This window comes from Agelaius tricolor, unplaced genomic scaffold (assembly GCF_023055355.1).
Source record: "Agelaius tricolor isolate 1412-34295 unplaced genomic scaffold, bAgeTri1.0.p SCAF_7, whole genome shotgun sequence".
Classification (NCBI taxonomy): Eukaryota; Metazoa; Chordata; class Aves; order Passeriformes; family Icteridae; genus Agelaius; species Agelaius tricolor.
Window position 1 is genome coordinate 35,502,811 of NW_027269267.1, and position 27,957 is coordinate 35,530,767.

Sequence of the window (27,957 nt, forward strand, 5' to 3'; positions counted from 1 at the left end):
ATGATTCAGCTCTTAGGTTTTTCATTCTGGCTGTTTCAGTCTGCAGTGTCATATGGACATAAGTGTCTTGGATACTTGATGAGGATTCCCAATAAAAGCTTGAAAGGGCTCTAGGTTTTGGCAGTGCTTCTGCTTCCTGTTTTGATTCCTGTCTTATCTGAAAACATGTTTTCTTAGCATGCTTCATTTTTCATAGATCTAGTTCTCTGTTCTTTCTACTATAAAACTTGTACTGTAAAAAATAGATATTTGATTTGAAAGTGTCTTTCTTTTGCACATAGCCTGTTTCTTTGACTTACAAGAACTTCAAAGCCAGACTGAATTTTACTCATTAGATTAGAAGAGGAAAGGCTTATGGCAGTATTGCAGTAAATAGTAGTTACCAGTGAGTTGGTGACTGTCATCTGAACTTGGAAGAAGAATTTCTGTTCAAGATTTGAAACTTTAAAAATTACAACATGTGAATGGAGTGTCACCACATCTGGAGGAGAACTATTTGTGCTTGTTCTGGGGTTTCACTGTCACAGTCAAGTCCATTCTAGAAATGCCTAATTGGGTACATGTGCAATTGGTACTTCCTTTCTTATCTGTGAAAGGGGAGGATATGGTTCCAGAGGAATATGGGGTTAGTTATTTTTGATGATGGGTTTCCAAAACCCATCTGGGACTTCAAAGAGTCTAGTGCACATGACTATACCAGCCATGGTTTGTTGCACTTTTTTGTTCATTTTTGTGGAGGAAGGTCACTAGCAGTAGAGTTATAAGTACATGAGGAAAAAAGGAAGTATTTATACATATATGTCTGTGCAGGTGGAAGTCTGTGCACTCAAACACATATAAATTTGATGTTTATACTTCATATACACACTCTCCACCTGCGACTGAAAGTCTGGCAGAGGAAAAGTATCCATTTATGTGGCTTTAACACTTCACTCTTGAGAAACTGAAATTCTGAATAAATTGGAAATAATAATAATCAGTTAACATGAAGACTCATCTTCACAGGTGACATTTTTCTTTTGTAACCAAGAAAAGCTTTCCTGCTAGAGGGAAGTTACTCATAATTAGGCTTGAGGAGAGCTTAGCTGATAATGCTCTTATTAAGATAAATGAAACTCAGGGCTCATGTGCTTATGTAATTCTTTGTGCTCAGGAACTGTTCTGTAACATGGGCTAACAAAATGGCATTTCATAAATTCAATGGTATGCTAATTGACTCTGAATTTTTTTTCATTCTTACTTGCGAAATTAAGTAACTAAGCTCTTAACAGTAGGGTACTGTCTGAACAAGGAAGGAGGAGCTTGTTTTGGGCCAGGCACTGTGGCTGTGATAGTGGAATGGATGTGTACAAGTCTGTCAAAGATAACCATGAGAATCCACAGGGATGACACAGGTGGGGTTCAGGGGTACTTTGTAAAGACAGCAGTGATGAATGAAATCTCTGCTCTGTCCAGCACCTGGAAATAGATCTGTTTACAGCATATCAAAATCCCAACTGCTCTGTTTGGGAGTAAAACCAGACAGCTTATGTCACATCTTTCCTGTTTTCCTGAGAATAAGACTTTGTTCTGCTTTCACTTAAAAAGAAACAGGAAAAAACCAAACATAAATATTTTAATTGGTATCTTGTCCTTGGAACAGACATTTCTGTGAAATTTTTTTTCTTTTACCTTTCTGACAGGCTTATTATCCATTCTCTTAACTTTTGGGTCTGTGATTTCAGCAAAACATGAGAGAATTACAATGCATTGCTTCACATTACTTCAGGCAGATTTGCAATAAGATTTGTATCAAGGGAGACAGCATTCCCTAGAAAGAGTAGCACATTTTGATGGTGAAAACTTTTAGAGGCTACTTGGACCAAAAAGCTGAATATTACTGTTCAAGAATGCATTTCTCTAGTCTGTGAAAAGGAATGATAAATAAAACCAGTGTTAAACTCCAGGGAAGTTATATTCTAGTGTATTAAATTTCTGATGGTTGTACTAGCTAATTTATGTTGAGGAAAAATCTTGTGCAAGTTAAAATACTTTATGTAAATATTTTAGTCTTACCCCGTATTTACAGAGTGTACTTGAATATGGTAGATAAAATGCTAGTTTATAACAACTCTGCCATTGCTTTTGCTGTAGTAGTATTGATTTCAAAAAATTTAAACTCTATTTAGTAAAACTGTTTTGTACTGAAGAGTGGAGACAACCAAGAAACTCTGTTTACTTGGGCTATGAGGCTAATCACATAAAACAATGGTAACAAAACCAATTTACACATGAAGTTATTTACAGTAAAGCTTTAAAATCTACCTTTACAAGTGTGATGGTTGTGACTGGGGTAAAATTAATTTTCTTCACTGTATCTGGTATGTGGCTGTGTTTTGGGTGTGTGCTGCAAGTGTTGATAACTCAGGGATGTTTTCCTGATTGCTGAGCAGCCCCTGCACAAAGTCAAAGCCTCTCCTGCTTTTCACCCACCAGTGAGCAGGCTGGGGGTGCACAAGGAGCTGGGAGGGGACTCAGCTGGGACAGTTGATCCCAGCTGACCAGAGGGATATTCCACACCATATGGCCTCATGCTCAGCAATAAAACCAGGGGCAAGTCCCTGCTGCTCAGGGACTGGCTGAGCATCTTTCTGTTGGAGGAGAACAGCTGTTTCCACTTACATCACTTGCCTTTCTTGGGTGTTAGTTCTCTCTATTTTCTTTTCCGTTATAATTTATTATTATTGTTATTTTATTTCAATTATTAAACTGTTCATAACCCACAAGTTTTCTCCCATTACCCTTCAAATTCTCTTCCTCCCCCATTCCACCAGGGGACGGTGTGAGCAAGCAGATGTGTGTTGCTGGTTAAACTAGAGCAGCAAGCCAATGTTTCTTCTCTTTCTCCAACCTAATCTTAAAAGCATTCTTTCTTACAGGCAGATATCTGGTCATTAGGCATAACAGCCATAGAACTTGCAAAAGGAGAGCCACCTCATTCAGAATTACATCCAATGAAAGTTTTGTTCCTCATTCCTAAGAACAATCCACCAACGCTGGAAGGAAACTTCAGTAAATCCCTCAAAGAATTTGTCGAGGCCTGCTTAAACAAGGACCCAAGCTTTGTGAGTTTCATGTTTGTCAGTGTGTAGTAGAGAACTTGACTGCTTTACATGGATTGCATGAGTAAGTGTCATTCACCTTCTCTAATATGGTTTGACATAAGTGACAGGTATATTTTTAGATACTGTATATATTTAAAATCTCATTTGTATCAAGACTAAACTCTGGATTTCTTTGTTTTTGTAGTGAGTCACTCAATACTTAAACATGGTAAAAAAAAACCCCACTGTCTCTTTTTTTCTTTTAAGAGACCTACTGCAAAAGAGCTTTTAAAACACAAGTTCATTTTACGAAACTCCAAGAAAACATCTTATTTGGCTGACCTCATTGACAGGCATAAGAGATGGAAGTCTGAGCAAAGTCATGACGACTCCAGTTCTGATGACTCGGATCCGTAAGTTTGAGGAGTCTATAAAATATCCTCCTTTAGGAGCCAAGGAGTTATTTTTAGCCACATGTATTGCTGTATTCAGTTATTTGCAGATTTTCAGCTTAGTGGCCTTGTTAAATGAATGCAATCTCAATTTTAGTATTGGCAGGGATTTAATGCAAGTAACAGTCACTGAGGAAAATCTCTCCTGGCCCATATTCTATGCTACCTTCTCTTTTATGTAGGGTCCAGGGTTCTTCCTAGACATGAGCCCAGCTGTTCTGCAGGCAGAAGGTCTTAAACTGCACAGCCAAGTAACACTGTGCAAATAAGATTCAGGTGAAGAGATTGCCACAGCTTCTTCACAAATGGATTAAATACCTCATAGTAAAGAAAACACAACTATTCGCCGCAGTTCCAGGCTGCATGCTAATGGCAAGCATCAGGTTATTTCTTGGGTGACATTACAGCTGTTTATTTCTTTACAGTATTAATGGCTTCATGCCTTCCAGTGACCACAGTTCCAGTGTCTTAGCTAATTTTCTAGGCAAGAAAAGTGAATTTAGTTTTCTAGTTTTATCCCCTTTTCCTAATGAGTTGAGGTTCTCTGCTAAAGCCAGTTTTCAGATAGCAATAAAACACTTCATTTAACTTGTTAATATGACTTGGGAAAATGTTTTCAATCTGTAATGCTTCACTTCCTTAAATCTGGGAAGTATCTTGGTTTAAATTTTTAATTTACCCAAAAAAAAGTTACCTTAATTTTCATACTTGTCTTTATATGTAGTGGCCTGCACAATAGAATCCTGATCTTGGTCTTTACTGAGTTTTTATATTTAGTGTGTACATTTAATGAACATCAGCAGTAAGGTGTAGGTAATAAAAATTGATTTATTTTTTTCCTTTCCCTTGAAGTGAAGCAGATGGTCAGGCTTCAGGTGGGAGTGACACAGAAGAGTGGATCTTTACAATAAGAGAAAAAGACCCCAAGAATCTAGAGAATGGAGCAGCCCAGCCTTTGGAGTTGCAAAGAAATAAGGTGCTCAAAATATTGACTTCATAGTACAAGGAGATAATTCTGCTTTAATAATTTAGTGGGGTGATTTTATTTTATGCCTTTAAAAATATTTATATTGTGAAACTTCCAGTACTTTTGCTAAAAATATGTTTTCTGCAGTTGCTTTTCACAAAACTTTCTGAGTAAGCCTTGAATTTTGGGCATTCTGTTAATGTGTCCTTTTTTGTAGTTGACAAAATACGTACCAAAATATTTCTCTAGTTTGGAATAAAACCACTGGAGGAAGACCAGGCAATATTGTATTTTCAAAATCTCGTTCTGTATAGTAAAGTAAAACCAGTACATTGCAAATCTAGGCTAGAGTTTTGGAGAAGGCATTTTGGTCTTTTAAGGAAAAAGAGTACAATGTAACAAAGAACAAAATGTGCCTGTGTCCAAAAAAAAAAAAAACCACCAAAAAAAACCCACCAAACCCAAGCAACCCAGAATAAGGGATGTCTAGGAACTGCCCCATTGTATTTTTTGCAAGCTGTGTGGCCAGAGCAGGTTGATGCTGTGCTGGCTCTGAAAATTAAGGAGAAATATAAGAAAAATATTGTATAATCCAGGATGAACCTAGTAAATATCAGCATGTCTATTACTTGTTAATGCTCAGTAGGATTGTGGGAGTTCGGTGGTTTTGGTTTGTGGTTTGTTTTTTTTTTTTCCCCTTCTAATTTTGAGCTTGCGTGTATTTGAGGTGCTGCAGTCTCAAATTTTAATTCAGCCTCTATTTTCCACAGTGCTTTGGAATAGTATGTTGTAGAACATTTTCCTTATATGGAAACAGAGCTTTCATAAAGTGTAGCATGTTGGAACTACATTTTGTCTTTATTAGCATACAATGAGGATTCTTTTTTTCAAAAATAAAATTGGTCAGATTTTTTTTTTCTTTAAAGGAAAAGGATATCCCAAAGAGGCCTCTATCCCAATGCCTGTCTACAATTATATCCCCTTTATTTGCAGAGGTAAGTTATTGCTTTAAAACTTAACAATTCCAAGGTTTATCTGAAAAAAAATTGAAAAATATAATGAATGATACCTAAGTTTGCTACTACCCATTTTGAACTTGCTGTGTTAAGTTTTAGCTGTGCCTTTAGTATGTCTGCTTCTGAGATCTGTTCCTAACAATACTTGATATGCATGGTAGTAACATCAGCCATGCTGGCCTAAAGCAATGAACGTGACAAGAAAAAGGTGTGTCAATGTTTGGATTGCAGCATTCTATTTTTGACACTACTTTATGTATTTATCTTATTACAAATTTCAAGCTCAAGATCTGTTCCAAGATACAGTTGTAGACCAGATCATAAAGAATTTAACTTTTGAATTTCAGGGTTGAAAACTGTATTTTGTTCCCATTCTGAGTTTTATATTTTTTATACTCTCCCCCCAAATACTTAAAAACAACTTTGAAAAAGAATATATGAAGGATAAGAGAAGAATTTATGAAGATATGATTATTTTTAAAAGTTGATAAAATTACTGCAGTGTATATGTATAAACTATAGGTGTGCAAGTATGGATACTGAAGTATAGGAAGCACATCTTGAAACCAAACAGCTGTGGGTAAATACTGCTTTTTTTCCCTTGGGATACTTTGTTGTCATTTTTGGCTGTGAGCATGCTGAAAAGGATATGTGAAGATGAATGACATCCTGATAAGTACTGTAAAGACAAACTTCTGCTTGAAAAAAGTCTTCAGTATGTGAGGGTCTATGATGAAAGTCAAATGCTGACATTGTGAACACTGATGGTCACTTCCTAACAAGCTTCTGCATTATATTGTGTATAGAAATATTTATTAGTATCTCATTAATATATTTCTTCCTGGTTTCCTTTCAGTTGAAAGAGAAGAGTGAGGTTTGTGGTGGTAACACAGATTCCATAGAAGAACTGAGGAAGGCAGTTTATTTAGCTGAAGAGGCTTGTCCAGGCATTGCAGATACCATGGTGTCACACCTTGTGCAGAGGCTTCAGAGGTAATGAAACTATTGCAGTATGGCTTACAGAATTCTATAAATATTTGGCTTACATTGAATTGAAAGAATTAATTTTTGTTACTAATGAAGAAGAAAACCACTTGTGCCTGCAGTTTGTGCAGTTGTGTTTGCTTACTGGAAAAACACCTAATCGTGTCAGCAGTTCTAATTTCTTGCTTCGGGTGATAGCACATATGCATGTTCATCCTGTTGGTGTGCATACTGTGTGTCAAATGAGACTGGACAGGCTTTTCCCTTTGCAGTTCATGTAAGGGACACACACTTCCTTGGTGTCTGGGTGTGTATTGCAGAGAACACTCTGTGTCACTCTTAGGTTCCTTTGCCCACATGGATAAATTGACTGTTCAGTTGGTCTGTGCTTCCCTCACTCACATGGTCAGTGGTTCCTTGTTCATTCATTAAAGACAGTCTGTATGGCCTTTGGGTGACACCTCCAAAACCAATATTTGGTCTTACTTCAAAATGCCAAATTTAATGAGATTTTTCTAACTGCCTTCCTTAGGAATATATTAGGAACAAATAATCAATTTTCTGTTCCTTTAAATGCCGCACAAGAAAATACAAGAAGTATAAATTTCAGAATTGCTGCTGGAAGAGGCTATAAATGTAACATTGACTCTAGGAGCCCGCAGCTGGTGTGAATCTCACAGCAGCCAGATTGGATTGCTTGGTACTAGAAAAAACTCATGTCAGTGATTAATCATGGACCACTACATGGAAAAAGATCACCCTAAGCAGGTGTCTCCCTTACACTGTCTCTAACCACAGCTTGGTAAAGTTTAGGAATTCACAGCTTTGAGGTTGAAGCACAGGATTTCCAGGCTGACCCTTTCTCCTTCGGTAAAAACCAATGCCAAGAAACTTGCAGGCAATCATGTTTGTTGCTTTATGGGCTGTTAAGAATGAAGCCCACTCAGCATCTCTAGTGCTGAAAGGTTACTTCTAATGCCAGATGTCCTGTCCTGTCTCATTTGGTCCTGGCAGACTTGAAAGAGCTGCTGGAGGTTCCATCTCAGTTGTTTCCATTAGGGGTTCCAAAATTGAATCCAGTCTTTCATCAGCTAATATTTCAGTGTCGTATTTTTATCAGTCTGGTACAGGATCTTCCTGGAACCGGAAACCTCAAAAACTTGATGCTGCAGTTGAGGCTGAAAATGGCCATGTGGAGACAGTGCCAAGACATGGGCATTTTTGGAGATGCTGGAAGTGATCTTACTTGTTCTGTCACGACAACAACATTCATAATTTTTGTCCTGTGAGAAAGATTTCAGAACCCTTTATATACCTGTTTAGCATTGCTTTCCTTCTGTTCTGCTTCCTTGGACTTAGTGTTTTTCTTGGTCATAATGTCTTAGAGCAGTGAAGGCAAGCACTCCATTCTCTTTCTAGCACAGAAAGAATTGTTCATAGAGAATGTTTGTCAGTGGATCACATCTGGGTGAACTTTCTCTATTTTTCAGGGATTGTGTTCCAGCTAGTATGGGATAATGACTCCAGAAAGGGAGTGAAAGAATGAATAGCAAGAACTCCCACTAAAAATGAGCTTGAATCATTCCATAGCTTAGTAGGTTTCACTTGGGGATAAACCTGTTTCTTGGAGCTGAAAAAGTAATTCCTTCTTGTTTGAGTGCTGCAAGAAGTATGCTCTGTTACATCATTAGGTCATTCAGTATAATACCCTCTCAATTTGATAGCTAATTACTGAAGTTAGGTTTTCAACAACAAGTTTCTGATTACATTTTCACTCCCCCTTATGATTGGTTAGAACTGGATTTTGTAAGCTTGTCTGAATGAATTAACTGGGACCCTCAGAATAGCTGCCCAGTAATGTGCATGAATCCAGTAACCTTCCCCCTCCAGTTTTGATTTTGGTTGTTTGGTGAAGTTTACTGGAAAGCTAATGTGATTAAAAGGTGTGCTTATTTCTTTGGATGATTTAAGAATCTGCTTAGATCAAGAGACAGAGTTGTCCTGGCCCAGTAATATTTTGAAAAGATTTGATGTAAGCTTGCAGAGTAGGAAAGTGGAGTCACTAAATGTTCTTCCATCATCAAGTGCTGCTCAGTAACACATTTGAGCACAGGTTGTTGCTGTTTGCTAGGAAAGCAGTGATACTCTTAACAGGGTTGTTCAGTTCCAAGGCTCTTCCTTTAAGGTGTGGTGGCAGTGGTGAGTGCCATTGTGTAAGGAAAAAGGCCAGAACTTCAACAGCATAAAATGGAATCACTTCATTGCTGCTTCTTGTGAAATACCTTTCTAAAAGTTGCAACAGTAACTATTTCTTTTCCTCTTCAGATATTCCCTAGCTGGAGGAAGTTCTTCATCCTACTGACATACCCTTCCTTCCTGGCTTTCCCAAGACAGCAGAGATCCCATGGTGTCTGCACTGAAGGCGTGCACCCTAATGCTGTTCTGCCTCTCAGTCTCTGAAAAGTCCTTGGGAGAAAGGACATTCTAAGAGTGAAAATGAAGTCTCTTGGATGGAGGCAATCTTTTTCAGCTCCTTAAAGCTATAATTTTTTAAAATGATAATTCACATATTCCAGGGAGGTGTCCTTTTGTAAAATCTGAAATGTATATTTAGGTTTGTGATAGAGAAATTGAAGATATTGAGAAACCTCAGGTATCTTGCTTTAAGAATTCCACTGAGAGATGGAGCATGGTTGTTGGAATTGTGTACAGATATGTATATAATGTCTTTTTTAAAAGAAAGCCTTTCAATGTGCATAAGAAATCACTGTGTACAAAATGGTAAAGTGCTTTTGTAGATAATGTTAGTGGGGTAAACATTTGACAGGCCATAACTGAGTATTGCCTTGCCTTTATTACATGTAAAGTTTGAATTATGTGGTAAGTGAATCTCGGTTAGATTTTTGTGCGTGAAGTATTTGCCATTGAAAGAGTTAATCCTGTATTATAGAACCTTCTATTTGTACCTCAGCATAGACACAATTTTATTGTTTCTCTAGCATTTCTTTCTTTTTACTTACATTCTGAGCATCACTTTCTGTTTATGGTACTGCTTCTAGTTGTTTTAAATTTCATACACCTGGTCTCTCAAAGCTTTAAATTTAAATGATTTTTTTTCCTAGAGAATGAGTTCTTTCATACCTTCCGTTTCAAACTGTGCCAATGCTAATTCTGAAATAGTTCAGTTTTAGTAACAGATATTTGTGAAGCTTGTGAAATTCAGACACAGTTTTTTTTCACTTGAACATGTTTGAATGCTCAGAGAAATCTTTATTCCCTTCATTTATTCTGAAATATCTCCTTAAGGTGTAGATTCTAAGACAGTGGCAAGTATTTCTTTATCATGCCTATTTTTATCATTAAAACGAATGTCTTTAGGCATAAAAGAAAAATCATCCATGGATCCAGTATTTGGTCTTGCTGCCTGGATCTGTGCATCTCTTTACCAGAATGGATAGATGTTGGACAGAGAGACTGAGAAACAGCCCAGGTGCTGTGTGCTGGCTCCTGCTGCTTGCCTCTCCAGAGAAAAGTTACTTAATGAAATTCTGAATTTTAAGATTTCCGCTATTCCTGTGAGGGTTTCTAGATAGCTGACTTCAGGTGTCACAGATGTTGGAAACAGTAATACTAGTTCATTACTTGTATGCACAGTTGATTAGGTAGCTGCTATTTTTTTTCCCCCCACAGTATTACTCTGAGGTTCACCTTGGTTGGTTTCACCAAGAGTATATTCAGGTTCTTCTTATTCCAGTAGCTAAGAGAGCATTTTTGCCTTCTTTTAATGAGAAAATTTAATGACTTTATGCTTTGCATGACCGTGAAGTAACTTATATATTTACTTTTTTAAAAAAAATATGGATGGAAGCTTTGGAACAGAAAGGCTCAATATTTAAAATACAGGCATATCTGCCTAGCTTGGTACAAGAAACCCAGGTACTCTAACCATTGTGGAAGCTGGTGAGGTCTCCTTCCAGGACTTCTATCACCATGGTAGCCCTTAGTCTATGCATATTAATAGCCTTAATTTATTAATTTAAGAATTTAACAGTAAGAGGACACTGTCTTGCTAACAGAGCTAGTAAACTTCTGCCCAGGTTGGAACAACAGTTGGAAGAAATGTGGGTGTGTGTTCATCTTGAGGCCGTGCTTTCAGGCATTACTCATTTGCCAGCCTAATGAGGTAATGGGTTTCCTTTATGGCTAAGGAAATTTAAAATAAATTGAACAATGCTAAAGTTTGAGCAATGTTTTACAACTCCACTTAGATTAATAGTTTTAATTATGTTGTTTAGTGTGCTCTTAAGTGTTATGGATAGGCTCACTTTTGAGGAAACAAATTTAGCACTGCTTTTGTGAAATGGGCATCAGAATGCAGTGCAATGGAAATTTACCTGTTAATGTCTCAATATGAGAACATTCAGCCTTCAATAGATCCCTGTGCTGTGACTGCACAAGGAAATCAACAGGTGTGTTTGCACTGGAAATGTAAATTGATCAGTGTAAGCTGTTCCCTAGTCATCTGTTAATGGAAGAACTGGAAATTAAAGTGAGCTTAATTGAAGATGCACAGAACTCTGAGACTTAGTGGGGAAGTTTAAACTTATGCTACTGACTTGATTGTCAAGAATTCATCAATCAGCAAGTTGAATTAAATTCTAAGCTACACTCTTTGAACACTCATTTGAAAAGTTATATGTATGTGTTTTGAGTTGCATTTTAGTTGTGTTCCAGGACTGTATGTTGAGGAAGTACTTCTCTGAGTAGAAGAATTTGCTTGATGTGTCAGAGCTTAAGATGAATAAGACTTGTGGCGAGGGCAGGTGGCCAAAAGGCTTGGGCATTTAGAAGAAGACAAGACCTCATTTATGGTAGAGATGTGTATTTTTATATGTAATATACAGATTATTTAAATATAGACTATCTTAAACTGAGATTCACTGAAAAAAGCGTGCTGTATCTTGAATGTAGAAGTACAATCATTTGCTATTAAAAAGTATTGATGCTTTAAAAATCAGGTCTATATTGGTAACAGAAGAGGAGCTTCATTTGAAAGAAGCACCACCTCAGTTTCTCAGAGGAAAATAAGTGTATTGATATTTTTGAGAGGTTTTTTCATGCTTAAAACATGTCTGTGTTACGATGTTGCACTGATGATTTTTCTGTGCAGGTAGTACTTCACTCAGTCTTGACTATACTAAATGACAAGCTATCCCTATTTATGCAAACCTTTAAATTAGTAGAACTGCTTATTTGTCAGGGATTTCATGATTAGGCAGTAAATAAACTGTTTAAAAACAATAAAATCAGTTATTTGAACTGAAGGCTTGCTTTTTTATAACTCTCAGATCTATTTTATTACCTTAATTTTCTCTGCAGTTGCACTTTGTAGTTGCTGACCAGTTCACTGAAGGATGATGTGCTAGGGCACAGAACACTTCTGGTGTATTAACAAAGCAGTGACTTCACTCTGCAGTGCCATGGTTCCTTTGCAGCTCCATCATTGTGTGTGAGCTTGTGGGAACAGATGAACTGATCTTTGTGGAATGCCCTAACTGGGGTGTTCTGCCCCCGCTGTGCAAGAGGGGCAGGTGGAGGGGGAAGGTGAGGCTGAGTGTGTTGGCACCTCACTGCAAAGCAGCTGGCTCAGTGTGAGTTCCCATCCTCCTGTAGCCTGGCACCCCATCATCTGCCTTTTAATTTGCTTTTAATGTAGTTGGGCAATGTCTTCTTTAGGTCTCACTACTTTCTGTCACGTTCTGTATTACTTTTTAAACTGCGTGGTACCAGTTTGTAGGAATTTTACAGTAACCTGGCTTTGAAGGAAATGTGTTTTGCTTTACAAATGTCACCATTGGAAGATTATCCAGAGTGCTGATAAGCACAGGTGTCATGCAAAGATCAGGACAATTCCAAATCGGTTTTGTAGGCTGCTGGGGAGGAGCTGAAGGTATAGCACAAATGTCTTTCCTGTTTTTAGCCGTGTTGTGCAGATGTGCTGGGAACTGCATTGAGCACATGCCAATCGTATGCACCTCTAATGCATGATTACAGAGGACCATGAAAGTGTGTGTCTTGTTTTCTGTAATGTTGCTGCCTGTTTATAACCGTGTAGAGTAAAAGTAAAATTTAAATTTTACTTTTGTCACTCTACACCAACACAGTAAACCTCCTTGTACACTACGTGACCTAGAAATAAAGAAGGAAAAGTTTCATGAAATGTTGCCACCTGAGTGGTCAGTGAGATGAGATTCAGGGCCCCTTCCCTGGAGGGGATGCTCTGTGGACTTCTAGAGCAGTTATTGCCCACGTGTCAGTAATGATATGCAGAAAGGTTATTAAACAGTGTTGGGTTTTTTGTGGCAATCAACTCAGATTTTGTAGCACTTGCAGATGGCAGTGATTTAAAACCCACCTTGTAGCCTCCATCCTGCCATCCCAGTGAAACTGATTAAGTGCTCACAACAAACTACATGGATTGCACCTTTACCTGGTGACAAACTGTGACAGCTGCACTCCTGTAGTTGTATTTCATTACTATTTTCTGCTGCTAAAAACTGTATGTGTGGCACATTGCCCATTATTTTGTCCCCTACCAGGTTTCCTGTGCCTCAGGGCAGAGGCAGTGTCCCTGTGCTGTAGCAGCTGGAGTTGTGCATCTGCCTGCACGTAGGTAACTGTGCTTTTGAGGGCTAAGACCATGTAATTGGTCCTGTATAGAAAGAAAGAATGGGCAAGATTGGGCTTTTCAGGTCTTTCTTGATCCTCTTTCTTGTTCTTGGCTGATGGAATGGCAGGCTATTACACCTGATTTTGTCTCTAAAACGAATATTTCTTCCTCCTTAGTCAGAGACTTTCATCAAGATTTCTGCAATCACAGCATGTTTTCCCCTACCTGCTGACTTGTCTTTCAGTCTGTCATTTTTGTCTGGTTTCAGCTGAATTTACAAAGGCATTAAGGTGTCAGTGTTGTTCAAATAAAATGTTCTGAAAAGAGGTGGGTTTGAGGTATATTATCAAACACATCTTAACAGAGGTTAAATTAGACAGCAGATAAATGGTGGAGATGCTTAATCTTGTTGAAAAAACCACAGGAGTCCAGGCTTTTTTGATCCCTTTGCCTGTGGTGCTACCTCCTGAGGCAATGAAATCCCTGTTTTGTTTTTATTTGTCCATTATTGGAAACTGGCAGCTATTTCATGGTGAGTAATAACAGCACCAGCAGCAAATCTCCTGGAGTGCCCCGTCTGAGGTTTCCCTGCAGCTGAGAGAGATGTGTTTAGTGATAGATCCTGACCTGGCACACAGTGACCCTCCCTCTCTGCAGGCCCTGCCTGGCTGAACAGGCAGTGCTATGATGTGAATCAGGATTAAAAATAAGTGGTTGTACATTAGAGCTTTCTAGTACATTGAGTTTTATTCACACATGTGGACTCTGCCCATTTCCAAGATATGAGCATCAAGACAATTGATTTTACTCTCTTACTATCATTTCAGTTTTGGGTTAACCCTGGGAATAGACACCTAGAAAAATGCTGACAGGTGACAGCAGTTCAGATGGTTCCATTTTATAAAGAAATTAAAAATCACACTAGTAGAGAAGGAAAAAAATTCTTGTGTTAGACTTTTTTTAAAATAGGAAAAATAATACAAAAAGGTGAAAATGGTGATTAGGTGGGCATTCTGAGAGTTGCACCCACAGCCTAACTTGGTCTCTGCTGTTAACAATAAATATCACTGTATTTTGGTCTTTGCCTTATTTTCCAAATTCACCTCATGTAAAAATGAAACTTAATGAGAAAAAGTGTTACTTGATTTCTTTGGAGAGCTCAGAATAAACTACTGCAGCAGACAGCAGTTAATGAACATTTTATCCAACAAGCCCCAGGCTTTTAAATTAAAATTCAGTTTTGGCTGAATTAAGGGCATGGCCCTCAATATAATTTACATTTAAAAAAGCCTTTCACTGTTACAGACAACAATTCTAAAGGGAAGAGGCAGGGCCCTGTGTTGCTACGTACTATTTTACCACTCAGTAATAGTAATTTTTGGCAGGACCAGGTCTGCAGCATTTTACTTCATAGCAACATAGAGTGCTGTTGCTTTTTCAGCATTGTTTTCCCAGACCAGTATGGCTGCAGCTGAGTTGTTGTTCACCTATGCTGTGCTATTTCCTCTTCTCCTCACTATGCAGATCAGTGCTCGCATTCCTGGACAGCCCTGAAGCACTGGAATTCCTGTATTCCCTACAGGGCAGGGTGCCAGGCTCAGAATGGACAAGGCAGGGGGACCTGCAGCTGAGAAAATGGGCTTCAGATTTTCCTACCTACTATCCAAGTTTGTCCTTCAGCACATCTTAGCCAGAGGCAGTGCTCCAGGGTAGGTGTGATTATTGCACTGGTGTGGAGAGCACTAGCTGAGGCAAAGAGCAACTGCAGCACTCTACCTGCCCAAGGGGCTGAAGGTCTCCCTGCAGCTGAAGGAAATGCTCTGGAAAGAGTTTCCCTTTGTCAGGATGTGCTTGGATTTGGCCATGAGGACTGCTGCTTGTCCTAAAGGGTTTGGAGCCCATCCTCATCTTGGACAGAGGTATGTCTGGGGTTGGGGGTAACAGAAAGAACACTTTACTGTCTCGAAACAGGCATATGTACAATGGTGGAGTGAGGTATTTTATTCCCTTTTGTTGTGAGCAAAGCTGTAAGAAGCCATTTTACACATCGCACACAGACAAGCCATTAACAGAGCGAGTAGCTGGATGAAGAAAAAGCAGGGATAGAACTTGCCCAGCTTTGTTTCCCAGACTGACCTTCAGGCCCCCTCTGCTTAGCACCGTGCTTCCTCCAAGGCCTCTAATGGTGATGGGTGTTACCAGCACAGCAAACTTCTGCCAATGGAAGTTTTACATCACCCTAGTGACAATGTTTCTTAGAACATGAGGGAAAGCATCTAAGCCTTGCAGATACAGTGCTGCTGCCAACCTTCTCAGCGCCACCAACTTCTCCAAAATGTGGTGCCAGCTGATGTTGAAGCTAGGCATACAAAATGGGTAATTCTGCTGCAGGTTGTGTGAGTCACTCTCTGTCTGCCTGAGCCACAGGGGAGAGAGGGAGAGACTGAAATTCCAACAATAAACTGCAAGTCAATTTGGGATGTGTAGCAAGCAGGATGAAAACTCGGGGCTTCAGTAGTACCCCCCAGCTTAGAGCAATTTAGTTACCAAAACACTACAAATGAATCACAAATAGCTGCGGTTCTTGTAGCATACAGGTTTTCTTTCAAGTTTGTAAAACAAACAGCAGAATGTCACCACAGCCTTTAATTTCTTCTTGTACATAACCATTCACAGTACATTAACAGCCCAAATAATATTGCACTGGATTATTTTAAAAATTTTTCGTCTTGCAAGTAGTACTCACTTTTCAAAGCCAACAGATGAACAGTTTGGTCAACTTGCACCAAAAAAATGGTTAGATAAGAACCCTATACTTTATTTATACCACATGGATTTGTGACCCCAAAGGGAAATGAGAATGAGCTGTCAACTGTTTCCTTGTTAAACATAGAAAATTAGTAAATCGTTGCTGATTAAATGTAGAAAGACTGGGGAAAAAAGCATGAAATCTGAAGGTTATCTCATTCCTGTTAGACTGCTTGCTGTATATATAATTATATTCTATACTGTGAAAATCCATCTACATTTAAAAGCCCAGCAGTCTACAGATTAACATGGTAAAAAAAAATAATATATTTTTATGAAAAGAGAAGAAAATAGTGTTTGCCTCAGAGGAGAAAGTTTTCAGATTTCAGTCATCTGGGAGTTCTTTTAGGTGCAATCTTTGAGGCAACAAAACGTCTTTTGGCATTTGGCACTCTAATAAGGACAATATTTTAATACTGGCACAAGCTAAAAACAGCACAGAATGACAAAATAGAAGACATGAAATGAACCGCAGCCACTGGGATGATGGTAAGCTAGTTTGTATATTCAGAGAACTTAAACAGTTTTGCTGAGGAATTGTGAAAGTTTCTGCAAAACCATACTCAATTCTCTTCTTTTACCAAAGTGTAAGTTTTCCTAAACTTGGAGGGAGAAAAAGAGTTTCAAATGTCCTCTAGAAAATCAGCAGCTGCTGGACAATCAACAGAGCGGCTTGTTCAGCCGTCAATAGGCGTGAGGCTCTTTGTGACTCAGAGCTCGAGTGCGAGAGGCAGAGCTGGTGGCACTTCGGATCACTTCCATCCATCTGTGGGAGGCACCAGGACAGACACAAACAAAAGAAGGTCAGTTCCCAGGGGAGGAGATCTTGACAGGTACAGTCTGTGCTATTGGTTGTACAGTTTGATTTTTAGTGCCTGCGGGAGCATCTTCCTACTTCACCCCTAAATCTGTCTCAAGGCAACTTCCAAAACTGTAAGGAGGTTTAGAGAGAACAGACAGCAGGTCCCAAACAGCAGGGATGGGTCCCAAAACTTGTGAAGTTAATAATGGTTTTACTTGCTCTGCAGACACCAAATATCTTTTTTCTGAGTGGTCCAAGCAATGAGCAATTGAGACCAACCATTCTTAAATCTGAGAGCAAAAAAATGTACTTTAGCTGCAGTTTCTGCTTGTTTTTCCTAGAACTGATAAAAGCATTTTGTGTTTTTATTTTATCACCACTTTCCTACAATTTGCCTTGTTTATAGTTTTGGACTGACATGGCTAAAGGTTAAGAGCAGCTTTCTTTGATGAAGACATCATGATTTTTGACATGTTCATGCTAAAAGAGCTAAATTAGTTCCCTGTATGAACAATCCCAAACCACAAACTAGGAGGAGTAGTGCCTTTTCCCTGACTCTCCATGTATCTGAAGTTCAGTGGGAGGTGTAAAAATTACATGGTGAAGTGGCATAAATATGTAGTAGGAACAGCTGCTTCTATAAAAATTGGAATTTTTTTTCAGGTGTGGATTTTCCATGCAGTTGTACTAAAGGAAGCCAAGCTATTTTGAAGAGCTACTGAGGTGTCCTGTGATCTGTTCACATGCTTCCTGAAGTCTGAGGCATGGAGCTCCCCATACAGCCAGCCTGATCCATTTTGACTGGATAATTCCAGGTTTTGCAGTAATTACTATTACTGCTTCCATATCATCACAACCAATCACTTGATTTTAGCAGTATCAGGTTTAAAACTTCCTTTATAATTTTAAAAGGTCCTTTCTCCAGTTGTGCTGAACCACTTGCCTGTATTACTGAACCAACTTACTAAATAAACTTTGTATCTAGTAACCTTTGGAAGAATGCTCCTGGAATTTAACAAAAATTTTCTCTCAAAAACAAACTTACCTTTCAAAGGTGTATTCACTTTCAGCCCTGAAGTAGTACACATGGGATTTGAAATGTAGCTTGAACACATAATCTTTGTGAATGTTTTCAGATTCAGAAGGAAGGGTAAGTGAATATCCCAATAAAGGAAGGCTGGCTAAAGGATGATTGTCCTGAAAAGATATGATGGAAAGTGCTCTGAGATCAAATGCCCTTAAATAAAGAAAGCATAAGTAAATGGAAAGCAGATACACACCCTCATTTAAAGATCACTGTGTTTCTTTCTACACATGTGCAGAAAAAGACCAGATTTATACAATTGCAATAAGATTAATTGTCTGGTAGTTTCAGTTGGTCATCATTACAGACCCTCTGCATAAGGATCTGCTGCAGGTTGATCCTATCAGTATTTCCTTGAAGGAAAGCTGGCTAATATCTTGGAGTTTCACTGCTTTCAAACTGATCAACATAATGCTCCATCATTTGCCACTGGCAGGGCACCACCCAGGTTCATCCTCAGCTTGCAAACTCCTTTAGAGCTGTGCTGGCCACCCAGCAGGGTCACTGCTGAAGTGCAGTTACTGCATGGCAAACAATTTCTTTATCCCTCTTACGTGTGCAATATCCTCCAATTCCTTCTTTCATCATTAAGGATTTCTATAACAAAGCATAATGTATCAACTCAAGTTACTTTGTGCTTATGCCCTGCTCTGAAGTCCAACAGATTCTAAACAGGAATCCCCTACTTCTGCAGTAGGATATTTGCTCAGGTAGATTAAATCATTGACCACTGTTCTCTTGTTTGGCTTAAGTGTCAGTAATGGTAAACAGAATTTGTAAGTCACTATTAAGTTTTTAATTGTAGTGATAAAAGCCTGGTTTGAGCTTGCATCACAGCTTCTGAGCAGTGGTGAGCTCTGCTGTGCTTTCAAGAATGATCTGTACTGTGCCTGCTGAAAGCTTCAGGAAAGAACTGGCCCAGGAGCAGTGAGAACAAGCCCTGCTCTGTGTGCCAGTGGCAGTGAAGGCTGTGTGTGCAGCCGTGCCCAGTGCACCTGCTGCTCCAGCCTACGGCATCCTTGACTGCTATCCACTTCTCTCTCAGCTGCCTCTTTGGAAAAGAACCCCCCACTGTCATCTCCAGCCACTCACACTTGCCCGGTTGGTTACCTGGTGCGATTTATAGAAGAACATGCAGAAGTTGGTGAACACCACCCAAAGCTTCTGCCACCCGTTGCTGTTTTTGAATTTTCTTAGCAGATTTCCAGACAGCTGGTTCTGAAACAGATCAAAAGCAGCCAAGTAAAACAGTGAAAGGTGCCTGCAGCTTAGTTATTGTAAGAAAAATTATTTGCTTTTATCTGGTTTTATGTGACCTGATTGTAAATGAAAATGTTTCAACTGACTGGACATACTTTTCTTCTGCATTTTTCTACTGCTGAGCAGTAGGTAAGTACTTTACATATTTTTTTGTTTGCAGCTGGGTACTTCCAAAAACTCAAAGCTACTACACTAATTATTTTATCAACTGAGGTGGCTTTTGGTAATCTGTTACTAAACCTCAGTCTTGTTAATCCTACTGTCTTCTTTTAGAATGGTACTTAAATAGAATGGAAACAGAAAGTCTGACATGAGTTTGTGATGTAAAGGAAAATTATGACATACTTTAGAATTGCAGATAGAGACTGAGGTCTCTGTACCCAGGGACTTCACATGGTACTTTTCAAAGATTTCAAAAACAAGGACTGTTCACCTTATTTCTAGCTGGATTTTGGCTAGTTTAACATAAAGGAGGAGTAAGCCATAACCAAGTACATGTACTTAATGGGTGGTTGAACCAACTGCTCTTCATATAGTGAAGATGGAAAGCCAGGCATCATTGTTCCTTGCAAATGAAGGGGAGTTCTCAGTGAATTATCAATGACTTCCCATTCCTTGTTGACTGTAGGGCTCTTGCCTGGATCACAATAGCTGTTTACATCATTCTCTTTATCTAATGCGGAAGCTAACAACTTAATCTGTAAAGCTTAATAGTTGAAATCTGGGGTTCCTAGTGTAGCTACTACAAATGAAGTATTCTTAAAAAGTTCTGTTTTCACCAGCCTTGGATATGCATTAAAGCCTTTCCTTTAACTCATCCTGTTCTCTGATATCTGGACAACTGCCTCCTTGCCCTAAGTTACAGGTGTACTCCTTAATTTTCTGTTACCTCATTACTCTGGAGGATATCATAAAAGGACAGGCTTTGCATTCGGTACCAGCAGACATATGAAATGGAAACAGGCCGCTGATCACTGATCAGTCCAGCAGGTAGGGAGGAACAGTCACTGACAGAGAGAGGCTCTTCTACCACGAGAGAGACAGAAAGGAGGGAGAGACACAAAGAAAATAAACGATAATGCTGAAGTGAGAGGCACCGACAGGACGAGGTGAGCATGAGCGGGCCCTGCCACGCATGGAGCAGCAGTGGAGCTGGAGATGTTTTCACAGAACAAGGCATGGCTCCAGGGTTGCTTGGTCTTCACTGCTTTGTGTTCATTGGAGGCACAGGGAAGGAACAAAAATGAGCAACAATGAACACTGATCTCAGACCTAGTTAGATTTGCCTAACTAAATGTTTTAATCATTAGAATGAGTCACTGGTATAAGTTCTGTATCTAATTATAATAAGGCCTCTGCTTTAGGGAAAAATACGAGACCTTGTCCTGTGCTGAACTATTCCTCCCTTGCAGGATATAAGGGTATGAAGAATGGAAAATCCCACCTATGTGGGACCGAAATGAGGCTCTACAGTCAGCATTTTTTAGCATGGAATATTTTGTCATACTGCTGCAACAAATTCACCTCCTGTTTAAAAACAGAGGCAGTTACACAAACTCTGAATATGTTTGTTCTTACATCACTGTGTTCTGCATCAGTATCTCTTCTCTAGAGCAATGGGGGGCTGATGTTTGAGGGCTGCCATGCGAGTGCAGATCCACTCAGCTTTAAGATTCCTTCTTCCATTTTCATAGAGCATAAATTTTCATTTGCTAAGGGCTGTGATAAAGTACACAGAGCTCCTTGGACTGTCTTCAGTGAAGGAAGAACACCTCAGCAGGCTTACCTCATCCTAAAACCTACACTAAGCTAGAAGTCTTTCATTTCAATCTTTGAAAAGACAATGTCTGCACCTCAGCTGTTGAGTACAGAATTAACAAATGTGTATCAAATTGGCTTAGCTGTGATCAGAGTGGTGAAAAAAGGGGTTTATTTTGAGGTGGAAAATGCGAATAAAGAAAAAGCAGATGAGACTGAGCAATGAGACAAGGTTCCAGAAAAGATGGCTAGGTAAAGAAAGTAAGTTAGTAATACACATAATTGAAACTCTGGCTGCAGCAGCTAAAGACAATATCCTTTCCGCTCGACTTAATGCCTCTGTAGCTGAAAGCATTAAGACAGTTTGAACTGCTTCACATTCTAAAGGGGATCAGCTTTTTTTTTGACAGTTGCTTCTATGAAAATTACTGCTCTAACTGATTGTACAGAGGTGCACTATAGGAGCAGGTCTGTGCTGCTTGAGTGATGGTTTATGCCATCATTTGGGAATATGGGAGGAGCTTTAATAAGCATGCCTGGAACTTCCCCAGGAGGAGACAAGGGAACAGCGCACTTGTTAAGGAGGAGCAAAAAGGAAATTGTCATTGAAAAGCGAGCCTGGAGCTGCAGTTCAGGTGGTTCTGAGGCAGATACCTCCACAGCAATACTAAAGTCGATCATTGAAACACTGGTATTTCTGTGCCAGCAGACGTGCACCGTAGTGTTGCCACGGTGGGGTGACTGACGTTCGAGTGAGGTGCGGGATGCACTGAGGTCGTCCTCAGATTCCTGGTCTACAGTAGTTTCATCAGGAGACTCTATGAAATGCAGGGAAAAAGCATCTTTCTTCCTCTATGCAACAACATATATAATTGGAAAAATTAAACAAATCAATTCTGGCCGCAGTATTGTGAACTAATTTTAAAACACCATTTTAGAAATAGTTTTGTGCAGACTTTAAATAGATTATCATATTTTATATATTTAATTTATGTGTTTCTGCAAGTGTTAGAATTAAAAGCTAACTACCATGCTTTTTTGGTGTTTTTAATACCTTCCAAGGACAGGCACTGCCCAAATAGTTCCTGGAATCATTATGCTTAAGTCACTTCTCTATTCAATGAAACTTTCTGCTAACATCAACAAGAACATTAAAATGGCACATATCTCAATATATCTATACATATATATGTGTATAAATCAACTTCAAATGTCTCAGTTTGACTTGTGGCCAGCACTTCTCACCACTTTGCTTAGAAGCAACCACAAATCATACTGACAAAAGTGAATAAAACCTACTCTGGCATTTACTTACTATTGTCAGGTGGGCTGCTTGCCAGTAACTCTGGGGCAGGGCCACTGCTTTTCTCTGCCAGGTCTATTGCCATCTGGATGTCCTCAGTCCACTTGTCCATTTCAGCACGGGAACTAACAATGAAAATTCAGGTTTTATTCACTTTCATACAGGCTCAAAGCAAACTCTAAGAAATAGACACAAGCTGAGCTTACTTTTAACTGAAATAAATAAATTCAGACACAAAATGCTACATTTTTCTCCCTGATTACTTAGTTTTCGTTCCAACTTGCACAATTGCCACTCTATTGTGTCCCATCCACTTTTTTTCTTAACAAGTGGCTTTCAGAAAAGAATATACCTTTGAGAAGATGGTTTTAGGAGCAAATACAAACAAAATGATGCCTCTCTGTCCCACTGTGACAGCTGCAGAGAAATACAACTCACATGTGGACTTTGTCTCCACTGAATTACCTTGCAGCAACAACGATGGACTGGTGTTGACCTCGTAGTGTCAGGCAGTGAGGAACTCCCCATTCCTCCTCACTTTCCTCCATCTGAGAGGTAAAAGGCCAAATGCAGTCAGATTGCAGGAAGTACATATTTCTTAAGGTGAAACAGTGAACTGAATGAGCTCTTACCATTGGGGAAAAGAAAATAGGAGAAATTCTCACAAACAAATTTGAGCTAGGTATTGAGGAAAAAACCAGTGCCTTGCAAGCTGGAAAAAATAGTAAGTTCTGCACTGACATCTTGAACCAAAAGCATGGCTTTGTCTGCTTTGTGTCCAAGAAAATAGCAGTAGTTTTATCAGAAGAATGATTCATTGTACAAAAGGATGTGTTAAATGCTGGGAGTGCCCTGGGAACTGCAGCATAGCAGAGTTCTGCTGAGAGCAAGTCCAGGCCAAATGGCCACCAACCACTGAGTAGATTCCTTGAAATGCTAGATAAAACTTGAAACCTTGCAAATGTTTAGAGAAAGTCAATTACTGTGCTAGTGACAATTTAATTCAATTCTCAGGAGAGCAGCAAAGAATTGATACCAAACAGTGAGAAGTTCCATTGAAAATAATGGAGGGAATGAAAGCTTTTTGAAATCAGCAAAAATATTTTTGGAACAACACAAGAAGAGGTAAATAGGTGCTGTTGGCTTGAAATGGCTGTTTTCCAGAAGAATTGCAACAAGAGCTCCAAATAACATTTTGCTGCCAGATTCCCACTACTTTGGCTTTAAAATATAGAATTGAAAACATTAGGAAATGCATTTTTAATAGAAATGAGATTGTTGCTACTGTTTACTTGTTTTTTAAACAGTAGCAACTTACTTGAATTGGGGACGAATTACTTGTAAGAATCATGTTCAATTTAATAGTTGAAAAAAACAAAGAACCCATCTCCAGAGAAGTCTGTATTGTGAGGAAGCAGCCCTCAAAAATGCCTTTTCCTCTTTATAGAAAGCTGAAATTCTTTCTTTGTATTACACATAATCTTTGTATTACACACAAAAAATGAGGGGGCTCACTTTGCTATGTGATCACCTCTGTGCAGAAGGCTGCAGGAACAGATGCTGAACCCAAGACAGATTTAGAGATCATCCCCCTTTGCTGCTGTTTTCAGCCCAGCAGAAATCCATCAAGCAATTAAGATGGGACCACAAATGGCCACTTAAGCATGAATCCCTTAAGCTCTCACAATACTTACTGTCATGCCATACAGTGGAAGGTGCCCATGCACTTTAAACTGATTGGATGCTGTCAGGCCTCTACTTGTGTACAACAGGATATCATTAAACTGAAAAGCAAGGATAAGCATCATTAGAATGGTGTTGGCTGGCATGTATGTATGTGAAAAAAAATTAAAAGAGAACAGGGAATACAGGAAAGTTGAGTATTTATATGGCAGTCCTAATTAATGAATCCAAAATCTTGGCTTCCACAATATTCCACTACCAAGTGTTAGCACCTGTAATCTTCCCTGCCCTCCTTTCTGGCTAGTTTTAGGTATATTTCCATAATTTTCCACTGGATATTTTTCCATGCCTTCTAATGTTCCCTTTGTGATCTCTGGGTCAGAACTACCAAGCCACAAGAGTGGTGAAACAGAGCAGTACATTTCATACATTTCACACTCTGCTGCACTTTGAAGCTGTGGAAGTGTGTGCTTCACCAGTATTTTCTCCTGCTTTGAAAGAAAAGATGGGTAAACCTGCCCATGAGGTGTGTCCAACTCAGCCCTTATAAAGAGAGTGGCTGTCTTTTACTCCCCATATTCAGAAGGAAGCTGGGAGACCTTTTTCCAGGTAGATGGTTTTATGTTAAAAATGCCAAGGTGAAGAGACTGAAAATCTCAATTTGTAGAGCTTCCTGCAGGTAACAACGGTTGTCCAAAGCATGTCAAATGACTGCCTGCATTTTGTTGTCATAAAATGAACAGAATATTTTCACTGGGCCACCTGGGTCAAAGGGTGTTTTTCTCAAACCAGATTGTTGCATCAAGAAAATCACACTCTGTGGTGTGAAACAGAGCTCTTGCCACAGACCTCTACAATGCAGCAGCAGTAATTCATGAAACTTTGTGGATCAGCCACTAGAGGGGGATTTAATTATGCCAATGATTATACGCGCATTTGGAATCTCACAGTACTGACCTGGGATTTTACCTCCAAATAGATTCTGGTGCTTAAGACAGATAAAAGGCTTCTTTGACAGTGAAAGCAACTGACTTGAGAGTCTAGTTCTCAAATTTTTTAATGTTTTATACAGGTATAACACCAAGGCATCATCTAGTATCTGTTGGTATGCAAGAAAATATGCACGGTATTCATTTAGGCTTCCTCTTCAGTGCCTTTAAAGGCAGAGGATAATCCTACTCAGGTAGATTTATCAGGTTATATCTTTGGCTCATTTAAAAGATTAAATGTCAAACACCTTGTAAAATCTAGCACACTCACAAGCTTTTCTACACAGCCACTGCCTTCACCTTTTGCACACAAGAAGCCAAAGAAGCATTCTTCTGCCACACTGCACTGACTCTTCAGGGGTTTGTGTACTAAAAACTCAGTGCACCCTGCTGGGTGTCCCAAGGCCTCAGCACCAAGGGCACAACAGCAGTAACATCAGGAGCCTGGGAGCAAATCAGCTGGCTGGGAAGAAAAGAGAGGAGGAACTATCTCATGGACCAGAGAGTGAGTGGGATCACCATAACGTCAAAGTGGTGGGAGGAGACAAACTTCCCTAGTACAAAACTTGCAAGATGCATCTCCAAGTACAGGGAGGTCCATCAACACGCTGGGCACTTGTGTTGGAACTGGATGATTTATGGAAAAATTGGGTTCTGTGATGTGTTCTGAGAGCATTGTGTGAATTATTGTTCATATCGCCAGGAGTCACTCTTTATCTTCTTTTCTGAATATGATCACTATCCCATGTGGTGCCACTTTTCATTTTGTAATGATGCTGCTTTTATTTAAGACAAGGTGCAAGGAGGTATTATTTTATCATTATATTCACACTGTCATATCAAAAATAGTTTTCTCTTTGTAAGAAGCAGTTACAAAGAGAATATTGGATTTGAACAGAAATGTAAGTTCTTAACAACCAGCTGCATGGGTGATGTACTATGTTAATTTAAATAAGGCTGCTTAAAATACTTACTGTAATTCAAAGTTCAAGTCTAACAGTTATGTCTAGTAGATGCCTAGAGTTACATTTCATTGTACAAAGAAAAATTGTCTTCTTGCTTACCAGAAAAAACATCCGTTGCTGTAAACCTTTTCCAGACAACTTACTAAGACTGCCCAGCCTAATAAACTCCTGTGGGAAACAAATACAAGACAAAAATTTATCTCCTGCAGAAATTATCATTTTTTTTTAGTATGTAAACAGAAATATGACTACTTGGTCATAAAAATGTCTTGACTGTCAGTTACCAAGACTTTTAATTTTATTAAATATGTTAGAAATCTAATTTATAGGATAATTCCTGTTTGTAACTGTCTTTAGGATAAATTCCTTTCATTCATATTAAGAAAATTCAGCTAAGCAAAATTATTTTTACCTGACAATAACTCCTTCAGACAGCCCCCTCTTTCCTCAGTTTTTAATGAGTATTTTTCACAGCAAAAAAATGACATAAAAACTAATGATATATATGTATTCTTGGTTAGCCACTGGTAATCTTCTGTGGTGCATATGGCACACACTGCTCTCATTCACTGCAGTGTAAAACCAGCTACACAACATCACCATTAGCAGCAGACAAAGAAAGACTTTTGTCTGGCAGTATGAGTTATCCCAGCACCATCCATGTCATATAATACAGCATATTAATCCAAACCACAGTGTTTAAGAATGTTTAGGGATGGAAACAGAGGAAAAGTAGCACATCTGAAACTTTCAAAATGCTGGATTTCCTAGGCTTACTGTGAACTATGCAGCACTTCACCCTTACATTTCTCTGAAAGCCATGAAAATACAATTTTTCTGTCACTCCAGCTTCTGCTAAGAGGTTCAAATTTATTTATTACAGTCTTTCTAAGGTCATTCTACTCATAATTGTGGATATAAAAACCTGTATAAAGCACTTAACCACCTGCATCTTAGGAATAAATTGGCTCAGATCATCCTTTTCAGAGAAACAACACGAACGCCTTAGGCTTGCTTTGGTGTGTCCAGTCCCTCCACCTGCACTGCCTGGGGGCTGAAGGGTGGCAAAGTGGCTTGAGGTGCTTATCCCTGTGCCACAGTAGGCTCATGGCACCAGAGAGGTCACTGGAAGCTGTTGTTGGCCACCAAGGAGTATTGATCATAACTAGGGCCATGTGGTAGCACCCAACAGTCCCTGGCAGGCTCAGCACCAGCACTGCCAGCGGTGGGGACTGCATGGATGCAGAGCTGCAGGTCACTGCCACCTGCAAGGACAGCCAGCCACGGGGGGTTCTCATGTCCAGAACAGGAAGCAGCTCAGCAGCAGCAGACATCCTGCTCTGGACTACCTGAAGAGGATGGGGTTACAGTGGCATTTGCCTCCCAGCCCTGCCTGCACCAGGGCAGGGATTTGAGTCAGAGCCAGAACAGCCAAGGGCTGGAAGCAGCAACAGCCTGGGCATGTGCCAGAGTGTGGTGGCCAATCCTTCTTGTCTTGGCAGGGAAACAACTTCTGCCCCCCATCTGCCTTTTCCTTGAACTTCCTAGGACAGGAAGACTGCTCAGACTTTAAATAGACTAGGGTAGCAGAAAACACCCGATGACAGCATTTAATTTCATGTGATAGAGAGATGCAGAGGCTGTGAAATGTCCCGAGGGACTTGCCAAGGATGTGAACAGTCTGTGGATCACTAGAAAGAAACATGAGCTGTGGCAGCTGCTTGGAGACAGGGAAAAGGTAAAGGGAGGGAGTGGGGAACAGCCACAAATGCAGAAATACCTGTGCTCAGCACTGCCTTCCCAATGGCACATCAACTTCAAACTCGTTGCAAGCCCTGGTTTTGTGTATTACACACAGCAGTCAAGGGACTGGGAAGGAAACTACTTCAGCAAGAGACAACTCTCAAGTTTGCACACACAGATACATGTGCCTAAGAAAATAAAAAAGGCTACAAATATTACACTGTGGCTCATTTGTTCTGAAATGAGCCTTTGATTTTAAAGAGGCATGATAAGTAAGAAGGAGATGGTATTCTTATGGCACAATTAAAAGTGTTTACTTAGGGCAACACTGTCTCAAAAATGATTGCCTAATGTTACATGTAGACTGAAGAGACTGCTCCTCCCCAGGGC

At 39.5% G+C, this 27,957-nt stretch overlaps 2 protein-coding genes across 6 annotated transcripts in view; one reads left to right on the top strand and one right to left on the bottom strand.

The window, feature by feature from the left end:
- The window catches only part of STK24 (serine/threonine kinase 24), a 52,243-nt gene extending 40,422 nt beyond the window's left edge, over nucleotides 1–11,821 (top strand). The window contains exons 6-11 of the mRNA XM_071430940.1: nucleotides 2,919–3,104; nucleotides 3,351–3,496; nucleotides 4,388–4,511; nucleotides 5,429–5,497; nucleotides 6,375–6,511; nucleotides 8,828–11,821. Coding sequence (XP_071287041.1) covers nucleotides 2,919–3,104; nucleotides 3,351–3,496; nucleotides 4,388–4,511; nucleotides 5,429–5,497; nucleotides 6,375–6,511; nucleotides 8,828–8,864 — 699 coding nt within the window. The 3' untranslated portion in view covers nucleotides 8,865–11,821. The remainder of the gene's footprint in view (nucleotides 1–2,918; nucleotides 3,105–3,350; nucleotides 3,497–4,387; nucleotides 4,512–5,428; nucleotides 5,498–6,374; nucleotides 6,512–8,827) is intronic.
- Nucleotides 11,822–15,150: 3,329 nt separating this feature from the next.
- Nucleotides 15,151–27,957, bottom strand: part of FARP1 (FERM, ARH/RhoGEF and pleckstrin domain protein 1) — a 201,054-nt gene continuing 188,247 nt past the window's right edge. For all 5 annotated transcript variants that reach the window (XM_071430946.1, XM_071430945.1, XM_071430944.1 and 2 more), the window contains exons 20-27: nucleotides 25,924–25,992; nucleotides 23,882–23,971; nucleotides 22,653–22,735; nucleotides 22,200–22,312; nucleotides 21,539–21,702; nucleotides 18,977–19,084; nucleotides 17,828–17,979; nucleotides 15,151–16,746 (exon numbers count right to left, since the gene is read on the bottom strand). In XM_071430946.1, the coding sequence (XP_071287047.1) occupies nucleotides 16,665–16,746; nucleotides 17,828–17,979; nucleotides 18,977–19,084; nucleotides 21,539–21,702; nucleotides 22,200–22,312; nucleotides 22,653–22,735; nucleotides 23,882–23,971; nucleotides 25,924–25,992 (861 nt within the window). In that variant the 3' untranslated portion in view covers nucleotides 15,151–16,664. The remainder of the gene's footprint in view (nucleotides 16,747–17,827; nucleotides 17,980–18,976; nucleotides 19,085–21,538; nucleotides 21,703–22,199; nucleotides 22,313–22,652; nucleotides 22,736–23,881; nucleotides 23,972–25,923; nucleotides 25,993–27,957) is intronic.